We start from the raw sequence: 24,781 nt of genomic DNA, 5'->3' as shown, positions 1-24,781 counted from the left end.
TCTACATACAACTCAATAGGTCTGCTATACACTGGTAGAACATTTATACTCAAATCCATGTGATTTTGTTTACAAAGAGTGAGTTGGCCACACCTCCCATGGAAATTCAAATTTTCTCCCAACAGACTTAAACTTCTTTTCTTAAAGTCACCTTTGCAAAATAAAACAGACAGATTTTTTATAAAATGTTGAAAAAAATCACAATGTACAAATTTGTCAATTTGCAGAAAAAAATCTTTCTGTTGAAAAGGGTTCACTGATGTGAAGCATGCACAAATTATGGAAAAACCTGCCCCATCTCCAATTTGTGCCTTATATACACCAGCTCACACTAAGGTTTGCAGTTGACAAATGCACTTTCGGAAAGTAATTATAGACTTAAAACGATACCGCTTTTATTTGTAAACAATCATGAATGGTTGTTTACCTGGACATTACTACAAATTTTCTTGGAGCTGTTTGTATAATGTAAATTTCAGAATGACTTTGTTGATATTCTACTGTTTTCCTGACCTTGTAAATGTCCATAACTTGATTTGCTGATCCATTAAGATATTGAAAGTCTGTTAGTCTAAGAACATTGCTCCATGAAAATAATAATCGGTTAATTGTCACATAAACGATCTCCCTGTCTGAATTTTGAATAGTTACAAAATGTGTCTAAACTATGCAATATAAATAAACGCATACAGGATATAATCAATGTTTCAATACGTAATATACATGAAGTTTACGAAGGGAGATCTCCAACAAAGATTCATTCTACAGATAATATGCCAACATTTGAAATTTAACGAATCGATTTACATAATATGAGATATTCAAATCATGTCAGAAAAAGGCACAAATAAAGCCTCAAGACAGAAAGTTAATTAAACATAATTGTTAATATTATTCCGCCTTTAATTAATTGTTAATGCTATTGTAGATGTTACCTCTTTTTTCGTCTCTAAATATCGTTAAAACAGGTAGCATTATAGAAATCTCCAGTATTTCTATGGTGCATATTATTCGAAAGGGAGCCAAGTCCTTCGTCCTTAATTTACCAATTAACGATTATCTATCCTTCTCCCCCCCCCCCCCCCCCCCCCCCCCCCCCCCCCCCCCCCCCCCCCCCCCCCCCCCCCCCCCCCCACCCTCTCTTCTGGAACATTTCGAATTCAGGTACATTTCGATTCTTAATTGTGGGTACATCATTCATCAAAATTCATAGGAAAGAAAAAATTGTAAAATTATATTGCATCGATAGACATGATATCTATGTGTACTTATCATTCCATTTTAATGACAGATTAGATGAAGATTTTACAGTAATTTGATGGATTTTCTTGCATTCTATCCGTCGTCTTTGCGTAACATAAAGAAAATGGCCGATATTATAATTTAATAAGTTTATCTAAATCTTCGTTAGTATTATTGAGATGTTAATGTTATTTGTATAAATATTGATATGAATCCTATTTTCAGTCAGTAAATGCATTTAATTCAGGTATCTATATTCAATAAATTGATTTAATTTAGGGCAATTTGAAATCACAGTGGGCCTACATAGTTGTGTAAAGTTAATCAGTACTGTGAATCGCTTGCGAATATTGGCGTGTATCGTTAATTGTGTACAGCACATACACAGGTTTAAATCAACGGAACATTCGTAATTTTAGATATTATTTAATATTTTTACATAAATGAGTAAGGCATCGAATCCCCTTTTGATACATATAAAATTTATCTGAATTTATAGACTGAGACGTAATCGATCCGCGAATTAAACCTGCCGGCAGGGATAAAATTACATTGGAAATTCCGCCTCTATTACTATAATAAATAGGTATGACTTAAAGTGTATTGATGTGTATTGACGTTTAACATATCTCGGCATAGTTTGGAGCATTATGAATCTTAAGGAGCCAATGGACACTTGTTGTTGTCAAGTCATTTATATTATCTAGAGATGCTTTGCTTGTAAAAAATGATAAATGATAATAATTAAAAAAAAAATAGATAAATTGATAAATAAAATATGAATAAACATCAGTAGGCTGAAAGTATGGTAGACCTATATATGACAGAATCTGGATAAATAGATCTACATATATTAATAGTATTATATATATATATATATATATATATAAAATAATGCAATACAAAAAATAGGCTTTTATTTGGCTATTGGTCAAAATAATTCATCGTTCGGGTTGTTTTATATCTGCGAAGGGCAATCTAAGTATAAACTTCAATACTTTTAAAGACCAAAATAATGGAGGATAAATCATAGTACAGAGTCATGTTAGTTATCAGGTTTTTGGTGACTGCGCATGCAAATTGTAAATGTTAATCTTATGCAGTACATAGAACTACATACATATGTGTAAATCAATAAAAAATTCGCTAATTGTATTATTTGATATTTTACATAAATCAATGAATTCCTCTTTCGATGCCTGAAAGTTTTTGTGGCCATTTTGAGTTTGTGGCCAGTTCGAGAATAACCTATAGCATGCAAAGAGTCGGCAGCAAAAAAAAAATCAATAAAATAAAAAAAAAATCAATATTGTTGGGGGGGAACATCTCGGCAAATTGGGTGGGTTGATCTGGCAGTTGAATCAGATTTGTTTATATCTATATACATCTATATGGCATACTTCTGATTATTACATTGGTCATTATCGTTCGATCATCTGTTTTGACGCTCATAAAGTTTGACGGCCAATTTTAGTTTGGCTGTCAAGAAGTTTTAAAAGTGAGCTAGGTTTTTTTTTTTAATATGCCAAAACACTTTATTCGGCCTCTAGTTTTTCGGCTGGGCCCCAACATTGTAAATGCCCATAAACCTAATGTTAAACATTTATTTTTGACAGTCTGAACCCCTAAATAAAAATGGCTAGCTTATATTCCTGCTTTGTAATAGCTTATTTTCCTCGAAATACCGAAACCTATGTTTAGAACGAGAAATCGAAAGTACACTCATTTTTCCGGAATTTCCATTACGTAAAAAATGTGAATAATCGACAGCTTCGAGCAGTAGTTCGGAGATTTCGGTAAGATAAATTGACCGTAACATGTATGTTCTGTTTTAAGTAGCATAAATTATATTTCCATATTGTGTGCAAAGTCTGTAATATGATACTGACACTGCTGAATGGTGAATTACGTAAGTGCATCCGCCGAGGCCAACAGTGTTATATATATATATATTTTATAATTGCCTTATCATTTTTATCATTGCTAAGTGTCGTTGCCGACAGATAGTAGTATACCATTCGTACGCCAATTTTAACAATTATCAGTGTTTCACTATTGAAACCAATATAATTTGACCACGTACAAGTAGAATTATTTCTTTATTCATTTTATTTAAGACTATGGGAAGTAGCTTTAAAAACATGATTCTTCCATAAGCAACTTTTCAAGAATTAAGATAAACTTTTAAACTTTAGTAACTTCACTCTGCTGTAGGCTGTACACCTTATATCGCGATTCTTATAGGTTTTCACTGAAGCTACCAAAGTTAGAGCTGTGAGAATGTCTATATTTTTGTGTCCTCAGTGTTTTGGTAATGAATGACTGCTATAAAAGATATGTACAGCGAAACATTATAAATATATATATATATAAAAATGACAAAGAAATGGTAAAAGGTTACTGTAAAAGACTAATCTTAACTTATTCATTGTACTTACTTGTATAATTGATCTATATTACTAATGACATATATATTAAGACTGCTTAAGTGCGTCAAAACTATTGTTTCCAGTATATTATGTTGTTCTTCCTTTATGCCTTATTGGCGTGTTTTCAGACTATTTGTATTTGCCTAATGCGGGCTTGTCTGGCCATTGTACCGAATTACCGAATTGGTGCCAGTTACATTTTTGTTCATATCCATGTGTTCGTATATGATATGCTTACTTCCGACTTTCCTTTCAAGGATACAAATATATAATATACAAATTATTAGCGATTACGCGGAATGATCACTATAATGTTTACTTGGCATTATGCCATGTTTGAAAGTAGTCAAGTATTTGTATTTGCCTTATGTATGTTTTGTCTGGCCATTGTACCAAACTGGTGCCAGAAAAATTTCTTATCCATAATTATGCCTTGTTGGCATGCTTTTAGATTATTTTTATTTGTCTAATGTTGGTCTTGTCTGGCCATTGTACCGAATTGGTGCCAGTCAAAATTTTTGTCCGTCTTTTATATATGATACTTCCTAACTTCCGAAGATACAAATATGTAATATACGAATTGTTACCGATTATTCGGAATGATATCTTTAATTTTGATCTGCCATCATGCCATTGCTTGGCGTGCAGTCAATTCTTTGTATTTGCATAATGTAGGCTTTGTCTGGCCATTGTACTGATTTGCTGTCAGTCAAATTTTTGTCCGTCTTTATATGTTTGTATATGATACTTCCGAACTTCCTTCCGAAGATACAAATATATAATATACGAATTGTTACCGATTATCCGGAATGATATCTATATGTTGACTTGCCATTATGCCATTGCTTGGCGTACAGTCAAATCTTTGTATTTGCATAATGTAGGCTTTGTCTGGCCATTGTACTGATTTGATGTCAGTCAAATTTTTTGTCCGTCTTTATATGTTTGTATATGATACTTTCGAACTTCCTTCCGGAGATACAAATATATAATATACGAATTGTTACCGATTATCCGGAATGATATCTATATGTTGACTTGCCATTATGCCATTGCTTGGCGTGCAGTCAAATTTTATATTTGCCTAATGTAGGCTTTGCCATTGCGTGCAGTCAAATCTTATATTTGACTAATGTAGGCTTTGCCTGGCCATTGTACCAAATTGGTGCCAGTCAAATATTTCTGTAGCATGTCGTTTTTTTGTTTTTTTTTAAAAAAAAGAAAATTATATATTTGCTTAATATGAGCCTTGTCTGGCAACTGTATCGAATTGGTGCCAGTCAAAATTGTGTCCGTTTATATATGGTTGTATATGATTATACATTCCATTCGGGGATACAGATATATATCATATATAGATCATATATGTTGACCTGCCATTATGCCATGTTGGCGTGCAGTGTTTGCTTTGTATATAATACTTCCTTTAATTATGTATTATTTCCAATCCCTGTCTGCATACTTTGTTTTGTTAAATTTACCATATTTGTTCCCAATTTACAAGAACATGAGTAATTATCTTTTCAAATATGCTCTGTTTTTACTGCATTTCGATATTTGCAGAAAATATGAATTTTGAAGAAGTTAGATTTTAATTTCAGTTATCAGGAATGTTCACTGTAAAGTTTTAATATTTATGTGGATTGTCTGAATTTACAAGGATACTGAAAATTAACAAATTTCCAATATGTGTTATTGTACAGTATTTATGTAATAGATACCGACAGTAATTCTATCATAATATAACTTGCATTGATCCCGATATTTCTATCGCCATCTACCCCCCACCCCCATCCCTCACAAGAAATTAGTGTATTAAATCTATATTTTCTTTTCATTTAAATTTCTATCATCCCCGAGCAGGACGTGGTCAAGGACGAGCGCCCGGAAACCAAACCATGTCCAGTATATGCTGCAGAGGACAGCTCACCATGTGGAGCCACAGATACCACCTATACAGTTATCACTTCCGCCGATGCAGCCGCCACAACCACTTCAGCAGATGCAGCCTTCAGCATATACCTCCACAACATCTACTCCTTCAAAACATCATGCACCCATATCCACAACAAGACATTCCTCAACCCAGATTCTACAGGACATCCCTCAACAGCCTATATTACCTCAATGCATGCAGCCGGCAATTGTTCCAGCCATACCACAGCAGATGCCGCCATTACCTCAGTCCGGTAATGTTTTCAATTCTGTTTGTTACGATATATCCTTACATATTCCAAATCGATTAAAACAAAACATATGGTATGGAGAATTTATTAATTCAGCTAAGTTAGTTTCTGAACAGCCCGAACCTGACCAAGAAATTGTTCCTTTAATTGATGGTTATCATGGTTTCAAAGCAAAACCAGCAACATAAAAGTAACTTCTATTAACACATGGACTGATTTGTTTCTTATATTTGCTAACATATATATTGACCGCCATCCTGCTTAGTCCAAGTCTTTGCTACATCATATGCATACAGTATATTTAGCAGCTAAAAGGCATCCAACAGGTCGGGCTTCTTATAACCATCAGTTTCGCATCCGCAAGGCCAGTTACCCGGCCTCAGACTGGGCCACCATTGATGCGGAACTGTGGTTATTATGCATGATTTCGCCTCCATCTGATCGGCCTGATTTAAGGTAATGCCCTTCGCCTGAATATTTACAAGGTGTTTCTGTTCCATTTTGCAACGGCATCTACTATATATTTTCCTTAAAATTCCTTTTATTTCATCTGACAGGTTGGCAGTTATTGTCTGTGGCTTCATCATTGACAACGCACTGTTCCGCATATATCTTGGGGATTTATGGCGGGTCACGAACGTAAATGGTCGTAGACTCATTTGTGTTCGTGCCTTGGCATTTGCCAGCACGTTGTCTGTTTTTTAATTCATAGTATATGTGAATAACATATTATACTTCCGATATCCGGAGTGTAATTTTTGTTTGTTTTCAACATGTTTCCGAATTTCCGGAGCAAACATTGATACATTATTTCCGATAATTCCGGAATAAATATTCATATTGCATAATATTTCCGGAATGACAAACTATTTGACAATTATTTTAAGTTGTAAAAGCCATGGACAATAAATGCCAAAACATTAAGATTTACATATATCTATTAATAAATTGTTTTTAATTGATTGGAAGCTTAATGTTTTATGTGATACCTCCATTTTCTAATAAGTAGCATTATAGAAATCTTCAGTATTTCTATGGTGCATATTATTCGAAAGGGAGCCAAGTCCTTCGTCCTTAATTTACCAATTAACGATTATCTATCCTTCCACCCCCCCCACCCCCCACCCATCACTTCTGGAACATTTCGAATTCAGGTACATTTTCGATTCTTAATTGTGGTACATCATTCATCAAAATTCATAGGAAAGAAAAAAATTATTTGTAAACCCACCCACCCTCTCCTTGTATATATACTTCCTTCTCCGTCTGTTTATATCTAATTTCAACTTCAGCTTGTAATTCAGTTGTCTAACTTGAAGGCACATTAAATGCTACCGCACTTTGCAAATAATTGTTATTTGTGTTGTCATGGCAATGGACATTCCAAAGCACCCATTTATTATTGCAAAATGAGGACCTGTGATGGAAAGTATCGCAAGAAAAAACGAGAGTGATTGTAATTGGAAGAACATGGAACAGAGATGTGGGACGTCGCGGAAAAAAAACGTGAAAAGGTAGATATTTTCGATTCTTTTAGCGATTTTCATTCATATTTTTTTTCAAATGCATCAACAGACAAGAGGTTTTCCCAGTAAGTTAAATATTTAACTTGGCAATATTGGAGAGAAATTCATTGCGCTCGGTCAAAAACCTTTTACGGCTAATGAGCAGTAACTTGAAAATCTAACAGTTAGGGGGGGGAAATAAGAAAGACCGGTGGTGACTTCGAACTTCATATTTCTTCACACATATATAAGGCGAAATCAAAAACAAATAACCAGAAAGTCGGAAGTTTGAAGTCTGAAGTTTGAAGTCTGAAATATGAAGTCTGAGGTGTAAAGTTTGAAGTTTGAAGTCTGAGATGTGCAGTGTGAAGTTTGAAATGTGAGGTCTAAATGTTAAGGTCTGAAGTTTGAAGTGTAAAGTGTGAAGTCTAAAGTCTCAAATGTGAAGTTTGAAGTTTGATGTGAAGTCTGAACTATGTCATTTGAAGTGTGGAGTCTTTTTCGGGCGTTTTGTCTATTTCTAAAACAATCTTGAATTACCGAAATTGGACATAATGAAGAACAATGATTATGGCTGAGTTACTTTAGACTACAGAATTTGAATAAACATATTAGATTGCAATATACTTTTAGAAAAGGAGACTGATACTAAAAGGTTTTCCTTTATAAATCCGTTTAAAAGTACCGTCCGTCAGCTGGGATCAATTTTGAATCCAGTGGCATAATTTGAATACCTCTAATACTAGGGGATCGCTAGATAATGGCACACACCATATATCTAATTTCTAGACCTTTCTGTTTCACACATGATGATTTGTAAACAAATGTTTCCTTTCGTTTACCATGGCTATTATATTTCTGCATTGAATGGAATTGTTTTAGCACTTTTCATGTGCTTTACCCAAGTATCAAATTGAATCTCGTTAGATTGTTATCCTAATAGTTTTTCTCAAGAAAATTTTTAACGGACGGGCGAAAGACAGTGAGTGACTTTCCGCTTTCTTTTTAATATAAACAAGGAATATAATCTTATCTCGATTAATTTTCTATAACATTTAAAATGTACACATTCAATCAATGATACTTAAAACTCAAATAAGAAATGGCGTAGACACATCTATGCCATTGCATAATATGCAGATGACATCAAGTCATGTGTTATCAAATCTATGAAGTGCAAAGTATGAAGTGTGAAGTGTGATGTTTGAAGTGTGAAGTTACCACCCGGTCTTTCGTTAAAATACTTGTTTGGGTTATTGTTTCTTCGAAATTTATATCGATGACGCATGTGAATGATTTCTTTAAAAAATAATGGGGGTGGGGAGATAACTACAGATAGCTTAATGTCATCTCTTTTGTAGGGTTTCGAATGATCGAACCTTGTCCATAACCTGATTGTTTTATTAACATGACATTGTGACGAATAGTACAATATAGCTGTTGTATTTGTAGATTTTATGAATTATTGAAATAAATAAACTACATAGAAAATTTGTGTGTTTACCGGGCGGCTAGCACTATAATTATCACATTGAGATTTTCTAACCGTCTGGTAATCGAATTCACAATGAATGTTTTTTGATATATTTTACCTGTTATTTACTTTAGTGCGCATGCGTTCGTGGTTCGTTTTTGAAATCAGAGACAAAATTTACTGACAATATAACAATATCGTTGTTTTCTTCTGGATGAATAACCTAAACAATTAATGGATTATAAGCTGTATGTGATGACATGCAATACCAATGCCGAGGAATATGTCGAATAAACTTAATAAACGCAGTGAGTCGGACACTGAAACAAGATCTAGAAAACAATTCAAACATGGCGGATAAAAAGTAAACAAAAAGGGGAATGGGGCAGTGGATTACAGTTTAGATTTACAGTTAAGTGACGTGAACTAATAGTGTACTACATGCAGATCAATGGAAATATAGTGAATATAGAGGATATTACATGTTTGTCTTTTCATATTAAATTTATTAATCGAGTGGAATAAAATAATAAAATGCGAGGCTCTGCCGAGCATTTTATCAATTTTATTCATTTTATTCAGTTTAATAATTTCAATGTGGAAAGTCACAAATATAATAATTATTCTTTTTATCGCATTTTAGCCTTTCCTATCGAAACATCAAAAATTCTACTTTCTTTTACTTTATAAACAAGTCAATTTGACCAACGTCTCCTATACTATAAATGACGTCGACGTCAAAGCTTTTTCACACTAGAGTATCATCATTTTTATTTGATGACTTTATTACACTCCCGCGACTTCCAAATTTTTCTGTTTCAAACATGTGATAAATAGAGATTCAGATAGTGAACAGGATATATCAGTATTCCCACAGCCCCCAGTGAGCGAAAGCTAAGATCAAGCACATATATGGCTACAGGTAAACAGAATTCTCCTGTTCTAAGTGATTCAGAAAAACTGAATAAAATTCTGGTAGCTATAGATACATTACAGAAGGGTCAAGAAGGTGGAAGCAAATTGATTGAAAGCAAAACTGGTAAGTTGAAAAATGAAATGAGAGTTGACATTGATTAAAAAAATTTGAAAATAAAGGACGAAATTTCATTGGCCATGGGGCAGGAAAGCAGACGTGTTGATGATATAATGACAAAAACTCAGTCCCTTACAATGCGCAACGACGCAGTTAAGCAAAGAGACCAATTAGATCCTGATCCAAGATGATGGGACTATAGACATGGATTATAGTAACCAATCACAAGCTAGCGGTCAAGCACGACCCGTCTATAGAAATAGGGCCGGGGGGGGGGGGGGGGGTAATACGGACGACTCGGATATTTCCATTATAGCTATGGGTGTTCCAGTACAGCTGGAGGAATACCTCATATGCTTTACATGGATGTTTTTAGATATGTTTTACATTATTCATAGTGTTCTTTACATTTTAACATGGATGTTTTAGGTATGCTTTACATTTTTACATCAATGTTTATGTTTTACAGTTGGCGTTTGCAATATGATTTCTTTTCGGCGATATATGACCATTTTGTGTCGATTCGCCGTAAAAACCAACTCACTCACTCATCGACATTATTCTAAGTATTTGCTAATGATCTTGTGAAGGATATAAATAACCTTGACCTTGGCATCGAATGGGAGACATTAAGATATCTATCCTCTTATACGCTGACGATATTGTGTTAATTTCAGATAAGGAAGAAAACCTTCAGTCTATGCTTAATACTTATGATTGGTGCAGACATCGGAAGGTCATCATCAACACAAACTAGTCAAAATGCATACACTTCAGAAAAGGCAGGGTTACAAGGTCAGATTATGTATTCAAAATCAATAACAATATATAAGAAACAGTCGAAAGTAACAAATGTCTTGGACTTACATTTCATGAAAAGGTAATTATTCGACAAGCTGCGATTTGCTTTCAAAATCCGAGGGACGTGCTCTTGGACGTCTGATAAATAAAGTACACAGTTTGAAAGACTTGGGATTCTGGACCGTCGAAAAATTGTTACTAGTATGTCGCACCTGTACTGAATTATAGCGCTTCCACCTGGGGCGAAACACAATTTCAAGGCCTCGACATTATACAACATTGAGCACTTCGATACTTCTTGGGTGTGCCTGGCATTATACGGGATACAGGTAGGCTACACAGCCTGTATAGATGCTTGACAAGTGTTTTTCGCTTCTGTAACAGGTTCCACTTAATGGATGAAAAAAGGTTGACAAAACGCGTTTTTATCAATGATTATTAATTATGTCGTAACAACTGGTCAAGTGATGTTAAATAAATTGTCGATAATCTCGGATTAACGGACGCTTTTAATACAAAATCAACAATACCGCTATTGACGGCACGTGATCGAATTACTAACTTTTATTCAGAGAAGTGGTCTCCTGAAATTCAAACTGTCTGGAAATTACGGACTTAATGGTTTTTAGATCAAATAATGAATGTGATACCTACTTAAATAAGCAGGGGAAGGGTGCGGTCACGACTTTTTGTTTAAATAAGGCTGTTATGATTGTTATTAATATTATTGTCGTTATTATTACTGTTATTATTATTATGTAAATTGTATATGTCATTGTATAGAAATAGGCATTGAATCAAATTATTCAGTTTGAGTTTCAATTCCTAAAAATGTACTATTATAAATGTCTTATGATAACACCTGCGCAGAGGTGTCCTTTGCGCATCGCACTCAATGGATGGCATTTCAACAAGTTTTAATCGATTGCACATAGACTTCTCATCATCCACGTTGTTAGACGCTTATAGAAATTCGTTGATATGCAAGCAGTTGTTTGTTGCAGAATAATTTTTTTATTTTGGTCAGCTGGAAGTAATTAACGAGACTTCAGATTGGTTGAAAAAGTATATGGTATTCCACGGTGTATATTTACAATGTTGCGTAATCTCCACTTTGTGTTGGTTGTGACCTTATTTCATCAATTAAAACTCTAATCTATGATTACTGGCTAAAATTATACGGAATGATACATTTTGTGTGAGAAATGTGCATGTTTTATCAGTAGAGCATTTTCATGATTTTTTAAAAAAAAAATCACTGCCGGGTAACCTAGTTCAAAAAGAATAAAAGTGCCCGAATGTGATGATCAGCATGTACATTTTTGCAGTTTTCGATAGTTCTTAGAAAGTTCTTTCATCTTGAGTAGGTGGCATCAAAAGTTTAAATGTTAAGAAAGACCTATGACCGGAAACTTCTAAAGAAATTGATTTAGTTCCATATGACTTTTTGGTTGCTTCGGTATAATTAAATAAATAACAAATGTCAGTGAGGGTGTAATTAGTATTATCAACCCAAAAATGAATTAACATCCGAGCCGATTATCAGTGAGGATGTTATTGATATTGTCAATCCTCAAAAATGTATTAAAACCCCCGCCTATAGGCCCGGGTGTTAATATATGTTTCGGGACGACAATATAGATAACACCCACGTGGCCATGTGTTATTTGTATATTGCCAAAGTAAAATATGACTATAATACAGAATAATGTTTCCTTATTCTATTACGATTTACGTTTGAGTATGATTTACACTTAGAAAAGGAAATTAATCTCTTCATTTTGTTTTGATAATAGTATTATATTTAAAAAAATACAAAGATGAGTATCAAACAGAGAAAGCCACGTTCTAAACAGGCAGTCTCGCCAAACATTAAGAAGGTTGATCTTCAACTAATTGGTCGATTTATTGATAAATTTCAATTATAAAAGTTTATTAATTTCCGCCAGTTTAAATGCTTAAGGACAATCTAACATGACCGCAATATCAATCTTCTCCATTTGCCCTTGTATTTATTGACGGGGTTCCACAATAAGGTAGTATAGATTAGGACACTTCAAAACACATTTTCTTCCTACCGATAAGTTATAAAAATGTAATCAACAAGTTTAAACAACAATGAGATAAAAGCCGTCCTGAAACAAGATGACTAATGTCACTGTGACCGCTTTGATATGTCATGTCGCGAATAAACGAAAATAATTTCATACTTAAAATGATACTAAACCGGAAATAATATTTCGCTTAAGATAATTTGCTGCTTAGATGTTTCGACAAGATTACATCAAGGGCTAATAAAACAAATCAACAATAGTCAGCGAAAACCAATCTTACAATAATTTGGAAGCAGCAAATGCACGTTTGAAAACTACGTTTTGTAATTGACAAAATTTTAAGTTTTTGTATTTGCAGCGCATTTTCTTGTTCAGCTAGACATGCATAAACATTTTCTTAGAGCTGTTTGTTTAAGGACTGATATCAGAATACGTTCAGACCTTGTTGACAATCTACTGTCTTCCTGTTTGTGCAATGGTCCATAAACATGATCTGCTGGTCAAATAAGGTATTGAAAGTCTGTTAGTCTAAGAACATGGCTGCATGAAATAGTAGAATCGGTAATTTGTCACAAAAACGTTCTAATTTTTTTGAATGTGAATAGTTAATTAATGTGTCTAGATTAGACAAACATTCGATTGATTCACTCCTTTACTATATGTCCTCAGTAAACACGTTTTTATATTAATATCAGCAATATAAGTTCGACATCGAGAGAATATTTTATTCTCAATAAGACTGCCACGAAAACCTTTTTGTGCCCCCCATGAGTGATAGAGGGCATATAGATTTGGTCTTCTCCGTCCGTCCGTCCGTGTATGCGCCCGTCCGTCCGAAGTTCGTGACGCGCTTAGCTCAAAAAGTATTTGATATAAATTGATGAAACCTTGCAGGAGTCTTTATCATGATATGACATAATTAGTCAAAAATGCACATTTTCACCTTTTGACATGCCTACCTCAAAAAGTATTTGATATAGATTCATGAAGCCTTGCATGAGTCTTAGTCATGATATAAACTTGTGTACCTCCTATTTTTAGAGTTATGGCCCCTGAAATGGTCAAAAATGCCCATTTTCGCCTTGTGACGCACCTAGCTAAAACGTATTTCATATAAATTGATTTAACCTTGTATGAGTCTTTATCATGATATGCACCTCCTATTTTTCGTCTGGCTTCGCCCCCTAGTTTTAGAGTTATGGCCCCTGAAATAGGCAAAAATGCACATTTTCACATTGTGACATACCTAGCTCAAAAAGTATTTCATATAAATTAATTAAACCTTGTATGAGTCTTTATCATAATATGAACTTGTGCACCTCCTTTTTTTTATCTGACTCCGCCCCCTATTTTCAGAGTTATGGCCCCTGAAAAAGTAAAAATGCACATTTTCACCTTGTGACGTGCCTAGCTCAAAAAATATTTAACATAAATTGATTAAACCTTGTTTGAATCTTTATCATGATATGAACCTGCGCACATCCTATTTTTTTTGTCTGACTCCGCCCCCTATTTTCAGAGGTATGTCCCCTAAAATAGTCAAAAATGCACATTTACACTTTTTGACACACCTAGCTCAAAAAGTGCTTAATATAAATGGTTGAAAACTTGCATAAGTCTTTATCATGATATAAAATTGCACACCTCTTTTTTGGCTTGCTCCACCCCCTATCTTTAAAGTTATGGCTCCTGAAAGAGTGAAAAATGGCACATTTTCAACTAATTATGTGCCTAGCTCAAAAAGTATTTAATGTAATTGCTTGAGTCTTTATCATGATGTGATCTTTCACACTTGGCACACTTCCTGAGAATCTTTGCACTTATTACAGGGTTATGGCCCTTGAAAGAGCCAAAATAGTGGAGTTTTTGTTTGTGATGCTCAAAGCTCAAAAATAAATGGCCTAGAATAATGAATCCTTTTCATATAATGTTTGTTTAGGCTAAACGCCATTAACACTTCAACCATTTGAATTATTGCCCCTTATTTGTGACAAATGTACCAATGGGAGGCACACCCTGTGTCCTACAGACACATTCTAGTTTTTGTCTGAAATTTAATAGGCAATGCACACTAATTTCTCAGCCTGGCAAAATACATTTCATCTATAATTACTATCATATATCAATTAGTCTACACATTTTGAGAAAACGACACCATTAAGCAAATCAACAGTAGTCTAGCAATCATTGTATTATCTGCCATTTTACAGCAACACGTGCACGTTTGAAGACTAAGTTTTATCGTAGACAGAATAATTATAAACAGTTAATATTGATTTGAAACTTGTCTATTTTACAGCCTATCTGGAGTTAATATAACCCCGTAAAAGTACCAATTCGTTACCGTTCCGACGCAGTACTGTCCCACAAATAAAATATCAACCTAACTTTTAATGTCTAGAAACACATAGAAATACACATTAGTGCAGTACAGGTTCAAAATTTGAAGAAAGTAGGTTTTATTGTCATCTGAATGTCTCCTTGATGAGATGTCGTTAATCAGGTCTATCTAAAACATATTTTCTTTCCGCTTAAGAAATTTAAAAAAAAATCAAGATAACCAATGTTGACATTTTACCAGGACTTTAACTGAAACAGCGGAAGAAATCCCACGTTGTAAAATAGATAATGACTTACAAAGTACTTGAAAAGAAATATAAAAAAGGAAAATATTGATCATGCTGAGACAGTTGTACATTTTGAGCCAAATAAGTCGATCCATGTATTCTAAATAAAGTTCTTTACTATTTAGAAATTTGGAAGTTAAGGTTTGTAATAATCTAATAAAGAACAATTTTGTTAAATTAATCGATCTCACGAATATTCACCTTATAGGTTATCACGAATATTATATTTTCGAAAAGGTGTGAACATTGCTGTTTCTATATTCTCCTATTCATATGACTATCTTGACATTAAACATCAATTAAGTTATTTGCCCCTCATCGATGTGGGTTCGAAACCTCATTTGGGGCGTAGAATTCTTCACGTGAGGAAGCCATCCAGCTGGCTTACGGAAGGTCGGTGGTTCTACCCGGGTGCCCGCTCGTGATGAAATAGTGCACGGAGGGGCACCTGGGGTCTTCCTCCACCATTAAAGCTGGAAAGTCGCCATATGACCTAAAATTGTGTCGGTGCGACGTTAAACCCAACAAAATAAAATAAATAAATAAATCAATTAAGTTACCGATATTGACAATTGTTATTTCAACATTTGTCTTACTGTAGTTAAAAATTATAGATATTCTGTTTTGCAAAATTCTCCACAGCAGATTGGAGTTTGCTCTAAATCATAAAAGAATTATATGATATTATTTGTCCACTATATTTATGTGCGATCTGACCGATGTATACTGGAACACTATTTCTTGTGGCAGGTCATTAATGTTTTATATATTTACACATTTTAGTATTTTTAATATCTAATTTACGCCATTGTTTCAGAACCAGCATGACAGATCAATTTTCGAGCTTGCTAAATAGCACCCTTGACACCTTAGGCTACTCAATAGAAAATATATCGCTGAGAGCTAAGGTTTCGAAAACAGTTAAAGGAATGTGCAGCGAAAGATGTACTAAACAATTTGGTCTGAAACTACTCTCTGCAGGAAGTAAAGCAGAAGGTGTTTCACCAATTTTCGCAAGTGATGAGGACTCCATGTTGGTCTATACTGATTACGTCTGTGTGGATTTTGGTGACATCGGAAACGGCATATATGTTATAATGAGATATTTGGACGAATCACCACCAGGATATATCAAGTTACGACCGCTGGGTGCGCGGAATATAACAGCGTTGCCGTGGTTGCTTATATTCTCAATGTATGTAACTAACTTAGATATTGTCTTGTTATCGAGCATGAGCTTTCGAAATTTTTTAACTTTGATATACAGTAGACTCATGCCCTATCTAGGGTCGGCGAACAAAGTATCAAAGGTTAGTGGACCAGCATTAGCTCTAACTGTAAACCGTTGTATGTTGAACCATGTATTTTCATCAGATATTTATGCTGACATTGTTCCTGCGTTACCTTACTATTCTTCCTCAATTCTGGAACAGTGGAAAGACCGTAAGCGGTTGTATGAATGGCCAACTACGGACACCATAAAAGAAGTGTCAACTACAGAGGGATATGTTGTTCCTGTTGGACACAAGCAGAGTGAGGAACAGAATTTCGAGTGGAGAGTTTGCTACACGACCGGGGAACAGAAGCTTTTAGGCAGCTTGAATGAGGTTCAGATTAAACTTTATGTTTTGCTTAAAATGATAAACTCGTGTGTAATCAAAGGTCAAGTTGACTGCCTTACATCTTATATGATTAAAAATATTGTCATGTGGGTTTCAGAAACATGTCGCACTGGCACATTCACACCAGACAATCTTTCGCGTGTGGTACTCCAAAGCTTAGCATTTTTAAGAAACTGTCTTCTTTACAGTAACTTTCTTCCAAATTACATGATTTCAGACAGAAATCTTTTATTTGGTAAGGTTGAAGTTCAAGAAAAACTTAAACTCGGGAAAATAATAGCAGAATTATTACACGAGGGTGAACATATCTTTCTTAGGTGTGAAAAGCTAAAAAATGCCATGTTCATCATGTGTGCAAATCCTGCACTCGCATTTAGATTTCGGGCATGGAGAAACGAAATTGAAGAACTCTTCTTATTTGCACATGTGAACATCTTTTCAAAAATAAAACCCGACATGGTATTAAGGTCGACTTTCTCGTACGATCTATTATTTGAATATATGAAAGACAAATCGTTTGTAGAAACTGTTATCAGACTTTTCAACTTGTTGTCGATTGATGAAAGAACACTTTTCGGCAATGGGTTTCAAAGCTTTGAGGACATTGATAAATGGCTAGACAGATTGTTTTCATAATTTCAGCAGTTCATAAAAAGGAACTTATTGTGTCAGGATACGAGTTATATGACCCGGGGAAGTGCCTACGCCTTTAGTATCTTGAACAATGAAATTGGTCCTATCGCTAAGGTGACTATGTCTTAGACTAGCTAACAAACGATGTAGAATGTCCTTTGTTAAATATCTCATATATAGAATTTTTCTCTGGCTAGGTACCAATGATTCGTAAATGATTTTCATTATGAGCTAAACAATTTCAGGGATCAGGCAAATCACTAAATGTTTCAAACATTTTTCGATTAGCTCAAACTCCTATAGGCTGGAGACTCTATACTTGACTGGCCTTTTTGTTGATGTTCCCGTCAGACAATGTCTTTAAATCAACAACATACGAGTCCTATCGCATAGATGCTCGGCCTTTGTCCTCTTAATTGAAGTTACAACTCTATATAAATACCTTGACTCCTGGAATGCTCAGCGCCTATATACTATCCTTGTTATATTCCCGATGTCTTGGCTGTACTTCACCAATAATGCTGAACCGTCTAAAAGCTGGAACTATCCTACTATCTCAGTAGATTATTAAACTCTGGGTCTCTGTCTCAGCTTTCCGATGCTCAGCCTATATTTGCTATCGTCTATAGTATTCAATTACCTTTAAGGTTAAACTCCTATGCGCCGCCCTATAGCTCGAAACCTTATTGAAATTCTGTAACTCTTCTTTAGTCTATGAACTTACAACGTCTTCTTTTTTATCTCCCCGCCAAAGGCGAAGGGGATATTAGAAATGCGTCCGTCCGTCCGTGTGTCCGCAACGATCTTTGTCCGGAGCATAACTCCAAAAGTACTGGAGGGATTTTCTTCAAACTTCATACATTGATAGAACAAATTGGGAGGAAGTGCAGTGTGCAAGAACAATGACTCTACCTTGCCTATTTCTGAGTTATTCCCCTTTATCATATTTTCTTAAAACATTTTGTCCGGAGCATAACCCCAAAAGTACTTGAGGGATTTTCTTCAAACTTCATACACTGATAGAACACATTGGGAGGAAGTGCAGTGTGCAAGAACAATAACTCTACCTTGCCTATTTTTTTGAGTTATTCCCTTTTATCATATTTTCTTAAAAGCATTTGTCCGGAGCATAACTCCAAAATAACTGGAGGGATTTTCTTCAAACTTCATACACTGATAGAACACATTGGGAGGAAGTGCAATGTATAAGAACAATAACCTACCTTGCCTATTTTTTGAGTTATTCTGCTTTATCATATTTTCTTAAAACATTTTTTCTGGAGCATAACCCCAAACTTACTGGAGGGATTTACTTTAAACTTCAAACACTGATAGAACACATTGGAAGGAAGTGCAGTGTGCAAGAGCAATAACTCTACCTTGCCTACTTTTTGAGTTATTCCCCTTTATCATATTTTCTTAAAAAATTTGTCCGGAGCATATCTTCTTCATGCATGGCACAAATGTTTACCTCCACGAGGCAGAGTGTCATGCACAAGAACCAGGTCCCTAGGTCTAAGGTCAAGGTCACTCTTCGAGGTCAAAGGATACAAGAATGAAAACCTTGTCCGGAGCATTTCTTCTTCATGCATAAAGGGATTTTGTTATAACTTGGCACAGATGTTCAACACCACGAGACGGAGTGTCATGCGCAAATCCAGGTCACTAGGTCTAAGGTCAAGGTCACACTTAGAGGCCAAAGGTCAAATACAAGAATGACTTTGTCTGAAGCATTTCTTCTTCATGCATGGAGGGATTTTGATGTAACTTGGCACAATTATACACCATCATGAGACGAAGTGTCATGCGCAGTTCCCTTTAGAATTACTTCCCTTTGTTGTTACTTTAAATAGCTTTTATTGTAACTTTTTTATTACTAGTCGTAGGGAAAAATCGAGACCACTTTTCTGTAGTACAACATGCATGCTATATCCAATTTTGAGGTGTATTTTGACCAATCTCTACCTGATAAAGATTTTTGTGTGGACTTGCAATTTTTTTTTTAAGATTAACCTCCCTTAGTTGTTACTATAAATAACTTATTTTGTAACATTTTTATAACTGACCGTAGGGAAGAAACAAGACCACTTTTCTGTTGTACAACATAGATGTTACTCTCCAATTTTAGGTGTATTTTACTATATATAAGGTATCTCTACCTGGTAAGGAGTTTTTTTGGACTTAAAAAAAACAAAAGACTTACAATGATTACTGAACAACCACAAAATTAACATTCCATTTGCAAATTTGCAAATACAGCTGCTAGAGTAAAGAAATTTGTTGCGACGGGCATATATTGTGACATTCTGGCACTCTTGTTCCCTGTAAGCTTTCCTTTCCATTCCTTCTATTTACAATAGCCATATAGAAAAACATCATAGCTATACTGTTCATGAAAATTAATAAAATTTAGTAGTAAACCACCTTACTACTGACTTATTCTTTCTTCCACATCTTTAAAACCCCTGATGCGGACCACAGCTAAACGGTTTTTCAAAGCTTTCCCCAAAATTAATACTTTCAGACACTAACTTGCTAGGAACTTTAGCCTTCAATTATAATATGCCCGGCGGGGGGATTAGCCATGTGTAACATGGCTCTTGTTAATAATTTATCCGCCCTGACAGGGTAGTTGCAATAACCTCCTTATCAAGGTACTGGGATAAATTATTAGTTGAATCCTCGATGTGTCTTCAACCGCTGGATACCGAATGCCCTCTCTGTCATCCATCGACCTGTTTATACTTCAGCAGAGTCTGACGTGCTGTTTTTAGAACATGTTTCTGATTGATCCAAATTTAAACATAGCTTTTTACAACGAGTACTTGCTCTGTCAAATATCTGGTTCACTTTAACTTTTGTATATGACATAATGTGTGATGTTGGAGTTCAGCTTTCCACATAATGAACCCAGATCAGCCACAAATTCCCCGAATTCTATTATTAACAGCAATTCAACAATAATTAAAGCAATGATAGTATGGAATGGGAGTCAAGCACTATCTGTGCTTAATGTGTTACGTTATCAATATATCAAACATACAAATTATTCTGACAATATGGTATTCATATAGTTACATGCAAATTTATGATCACAGTTGGACAATTAATGGTAACCAACCATCTATGATCCAATGTTTTAATAGAGTAATCAGATAGTTTCTTACAATCATATGAATTAGATATTTATCAACGTAAGATAACTGTTATTATCTTAAGGGGACGCATACTTTGAAATTAGAAAAAAGTGGGTGGGGTATTATAAAATTTACCTGTAAAAAAGTACAAGGTTTTGGTAAATGAAATGAATACTGTTTCAACTGTTATAAGTACACAAAGGATTGCTCACTAAAATAAAAATGAGAAAAACTGAAACAAGAAAGTTATTGTTGAATTACATAAGACTTCTTGTGTACATTCAAAGTCAACAATTAAGACTTTTTGGTGCAAAAACAATAGTGCTTCACTTTGTCCAAACATTTATCAATGTCCTACAGATTCTAATTTAAAGAAAGAATGTGAAATAAGTTCACTGTCTTGCTTTTCATTTCGCATATGTGAGCTAAAACACATCATTTAGTTTGTTTACAAAGTAGTGCATAAGAAAAGATACGGTGGTCAAGGAATGCCATATTCCAAAACTAAAAGAGTATATTCCCCTTAATACATTAAACATTTATCGTTACAAAAGTCTAGTGGCTTACAATAAAGGCCTAGAAATGTTGCCATTATTAATTTTTAACTTGGTATTCATGAACTACAATGCACTAAAATATCAGAACACATTCAACAAACTTTTGAAAATGTATTGTCTTAAAAATCCCAAAAATAAGGTATGAAATTTGGTTGAGAGGTCCAATCAATGTGTATATGTGCAAAAGCAACATTCTAATCTTGTTCACAAAAGTTACTAATACACAGCAGGAATGTCAATGATCAAAACTGGACGAATATACAGTTATCCTCACTTTAATGTCATTTATAATTTGTCCTTGAATTCTCCACCATACTTTTCATAACTCTGTTTGCACGAGTTGCACGAGAATGCTGTCATTCACGTAAAAAAACGGGGTCAAAGAAGTTGTAAATGCAATATCATCTAAACATAATTAATGGATTATGCAGTTCAAGATAAACTTTATCTCATAACGTATCGAACATATATAATGTTGTAACAACAACTTTACTTACACTGATTTAAGTAGCAGTCGGTTTATAAGCGACTTTATTGATTCATTTTGTGTTTGTTATTGTTGTCAAAAGTATAACGGAAGTGCCTCACAACTGAAGCGGAAACCAGTTTGATGCGCAAAGAAGTCCACTGTAAGTAATATTTTTTGACAAATGTCCACAGAAATTAATAATTTTCTAATATTAAAGACGAATATCTGAATAGGATTCATTATTTGATAAGAAATTATAATCATCGACATGTTTTTTTAAAAATCGTACACGTGCTGACACCTAAGTTGTCTCCCGTTGTTTATTAGAGTTACCTTTCGTCCGTCGCAGTAATACATTTGCAGTGAATCGCCCAGAAGTCGTGGGAAAATTAAAAACCATGTAAACAAACTAAAATTAACCACCTTTTCAAGATGAATTTCAAGTGATCGACATTATGCATTTAACCCGCCTGACCTGTGTAGCATCTTAGATATCTGTTCTAAGGTATTCATTGCGTATAATGTCATGTTATGCCCTTGCAATGCTAATCCCACTCTGATTTTTTTGTTTACCTGTTAACATTTTTTATCAATGAGAAATATGGCGTCCATCCCGAGATGAACTGACGTGGCGTTAAATTTTTACATGTTTAAGCAAACCTGGTGTGTTAGAAAGAAAATCTCATCCCTTCAACATTATTTGGAACACTGTTATTGTAAAAAACCTGTTTTTTCCTTATACAAAAGCTTAATATTTTGTGTTGAATGTACTTTCACAAAGACCTCTGTTTTCCTATAACATTCATAGTACCACATCCTTATCCACAAAATACTGAATATTACAGGTGTCCATCAGTATTATATCAGTTTAGGAATATGTTTTTTATTTTCCCACCATCGATTTCTTGAATATGCACCCCTTCCGCATTGCTGTATGAACTGTGAATGTAGCAATATGCGTCCCCTTAATGCACATGAAGCATTACATTTGAAGGAATGAATCAATATCATTTAATGATGATTTTTTAAGTTGACAAGGTGTCAATCAAAGCTTTAGAACACTTCCGCAAACTAAATAAATTAAGTAAAGTTAAACTGCATTTTTATGACCCCGAAGGGAGGCATATAGTTTTTGAACCGTCTGTCGGTCTGTCAGTCTGTCGGTCTGTCAGTCTGTCAGTCTGTCCGCAATTTTCGTGTCCGGTCCATATCTTTGTCATCGATGGATGGATTTTCAAATAACTTGGCATGAATGCGTACCACAGTAAGACGACGTGTCGCACGCAAGACCCAGGTCCGTAGCTCAAAGGTCAATGTCACACTTAGACATTAAAGGATAGTGCATTGATGGGCGTGTCCGGTCCATATCTTTGTCATCGGTGGATGGATTTTCAAATAACTTGGGATGAATGTGTACCACAGTAAGACGACGTGTCGCGTGCAAGACCCAGGTCCGTAGCTCAAAGGTCAAGGTCACACTTAGACGTTAAAAGATAGTGCATTGATGGGCGTGTCCGGTCCATATCTTTGTCATCCATGGATGGATTTTCAAATAACTTGGCATGAATGTGTACCACAGTAAGACGACGTGTCGCGTGCAAGACCCAGGTCCGTAGCTCAAAGGTCAAGGTCACACTTAGACGTTAAAGGTCATTTTTCATGATAGTGCATTGATGGGCGTGTCCGGTCCATATCTTTGTCATTCATGCATGGATTTTAAAATAACTACGCATGAATGTGTGACACAGTAAGACGACGTGTCATGCGCAAGAACCAGCTCCGTAGGTCAACGGTCCTAAACTCTAACATCGGCCATAACTATTCATTTAAAGTGCCATCGGGGGCATGTGTCATCCTATGGAGACAGCTCTTGTTTATAAACATGTTGTTTAGCTAACGGTAAATAGAATAAATGAATATATTAGTGACATTAGTAAGGAACTGTGACAAATATCATCTACCGTTTTATTTCGGATTCGACAAATTACTGGAAACAGACAAAAAAATGACAAAAGCTCCACGTGTAAGGCCTTTCATATGACAACAATAGTCAACATCTTTTGAATTTGAAAAGTTATTAAAATTTTACTCAATTAGTTTCTTTTTTTCTCCATTGTTATGCCCTCATAAAACATTTTCCGTATTTCTTCCCAACATTTATTATTACTTTGTAATCTGAAAATCACCTGAGAATCAACTTTTTTGCCTTTTACACGGTATAATATTATCATATAATATTCTTTGAGCAGAATCATCGTCAAGGAAATAATCTATATTGTTTAAACAGAGAATGTAGTAAGTCGCTAGTTGTAGCTGTATGGTAGCCAACGCGAACTGAGCATTTTACTTACGGATACTTAAGGTTCTGAGCCTGTAAAGACAACTGGAAATACCAAGTCGTTTAATTTTCTTACTTTTCTCCTTGTGCGATTTCAAATTTCTTTCTTCGGTTATTTTGGAATGTAATTGCCTGTTATTGCCGACTATACCGAAATCTCACACTCAGTCGTACGGAAATGGCCGACTATCATAACGAGTACATTACCGTATCCTTGATAAAAGTCGTGTTTCTTCCCACGAAGTTTAAAATCTTATACTTCCTTATTCGACTTATTTCCCTTTTCCCTTTCTATGGAGTAACATAATAGAAAGATGCGGAAAGAAGTTTCACAAGCGTTTTGAAAAGGAGGAAAGCTGAAAACAACATCATTTCAGGACATTCTTAAATGTATGGTCGTTCGTAAAGGGATATCTAGAAATAAATTTTACCATAAAACATTATTTTCAAGAAACAGTTACAGCGCAATATTTTAAGGTATCTATTAAAACCGTAAACAGTTAAGGATGTAGAAAGCCCATTTGCATAAAAATATTGTATTACCCTAGTAATTTTATGAAATGGAGTTCTTTTGTCCCGGTATAATCAGCCAATGCGGAAGCACGTACTGTAAGAAGACAACTGTGAAGTTCTATTTATGGTGCTATTTTACTTTTAAATCTTTTAAGAGAATG

At 34.8% G+C, this 24,781-nt stretch overlaps 1 protein-coding gene across 2 annotated transcripts; it reads left to right on the top strand.

Annotated features, from left to right (window-relative positions):
• Positions 1–8,978: 8,978 nt before the first annotated feature.
• Positions 8,979–24,266, top strand: LOC123528021 (uncharacterized). 2 transcript variants are annotated; one of them, XM_053522908.1, is made up of 3 exons: positions 8,979–9,247; positions 10,547–10,999; positions 16,169–24,266. In XM_053522908.1, the coding sequence occupies exon 3, from the start codon at positions 16,176–16,178 to the stop codon at positions 17,607–17,609; it is 1,434 nt and encodes a 477-aa protein (XP_053378883.1). In that variant the 5' UTR covers positions 8,979–9,247; positions 10,547–10,999; positions 16,169–16,175; the 3' UTR covers positions 17,610–24,266. The 2 variants fall into 2 exon arrangements, with proteins under 2 accessions (XP_053378883.1, XP_053378882.1); XM_053522907.1 differs by lacking the exons at positions 8,979–9,247; positions 10,547–10,999 and adding an exon at positions 15,175–15,492.
• The last annotated feature ends 515 nt before the right edge of the window (positions 24,267–24,781 follow it).

Source organism: Mercenaria mercenaria, chromosome 14 (assembly GCF_021730395.1).
Source record: "Mercenaria mercenaria strain notata chromosome 14, MADL_Memer_1, whole genome shotgun sequence".
Lineage (NCBI taxonomy): Eukaryota > Metazoa > Mollusca > Bivalvia > Venerida > Veneridae > Mercenaria > Mercenaria mercenaria.
The sequence above is the reverse complement of the archived record's forward strand: the minus strand, read 5'-3'. Positions and strand labels throughout refer to the sequence as shown.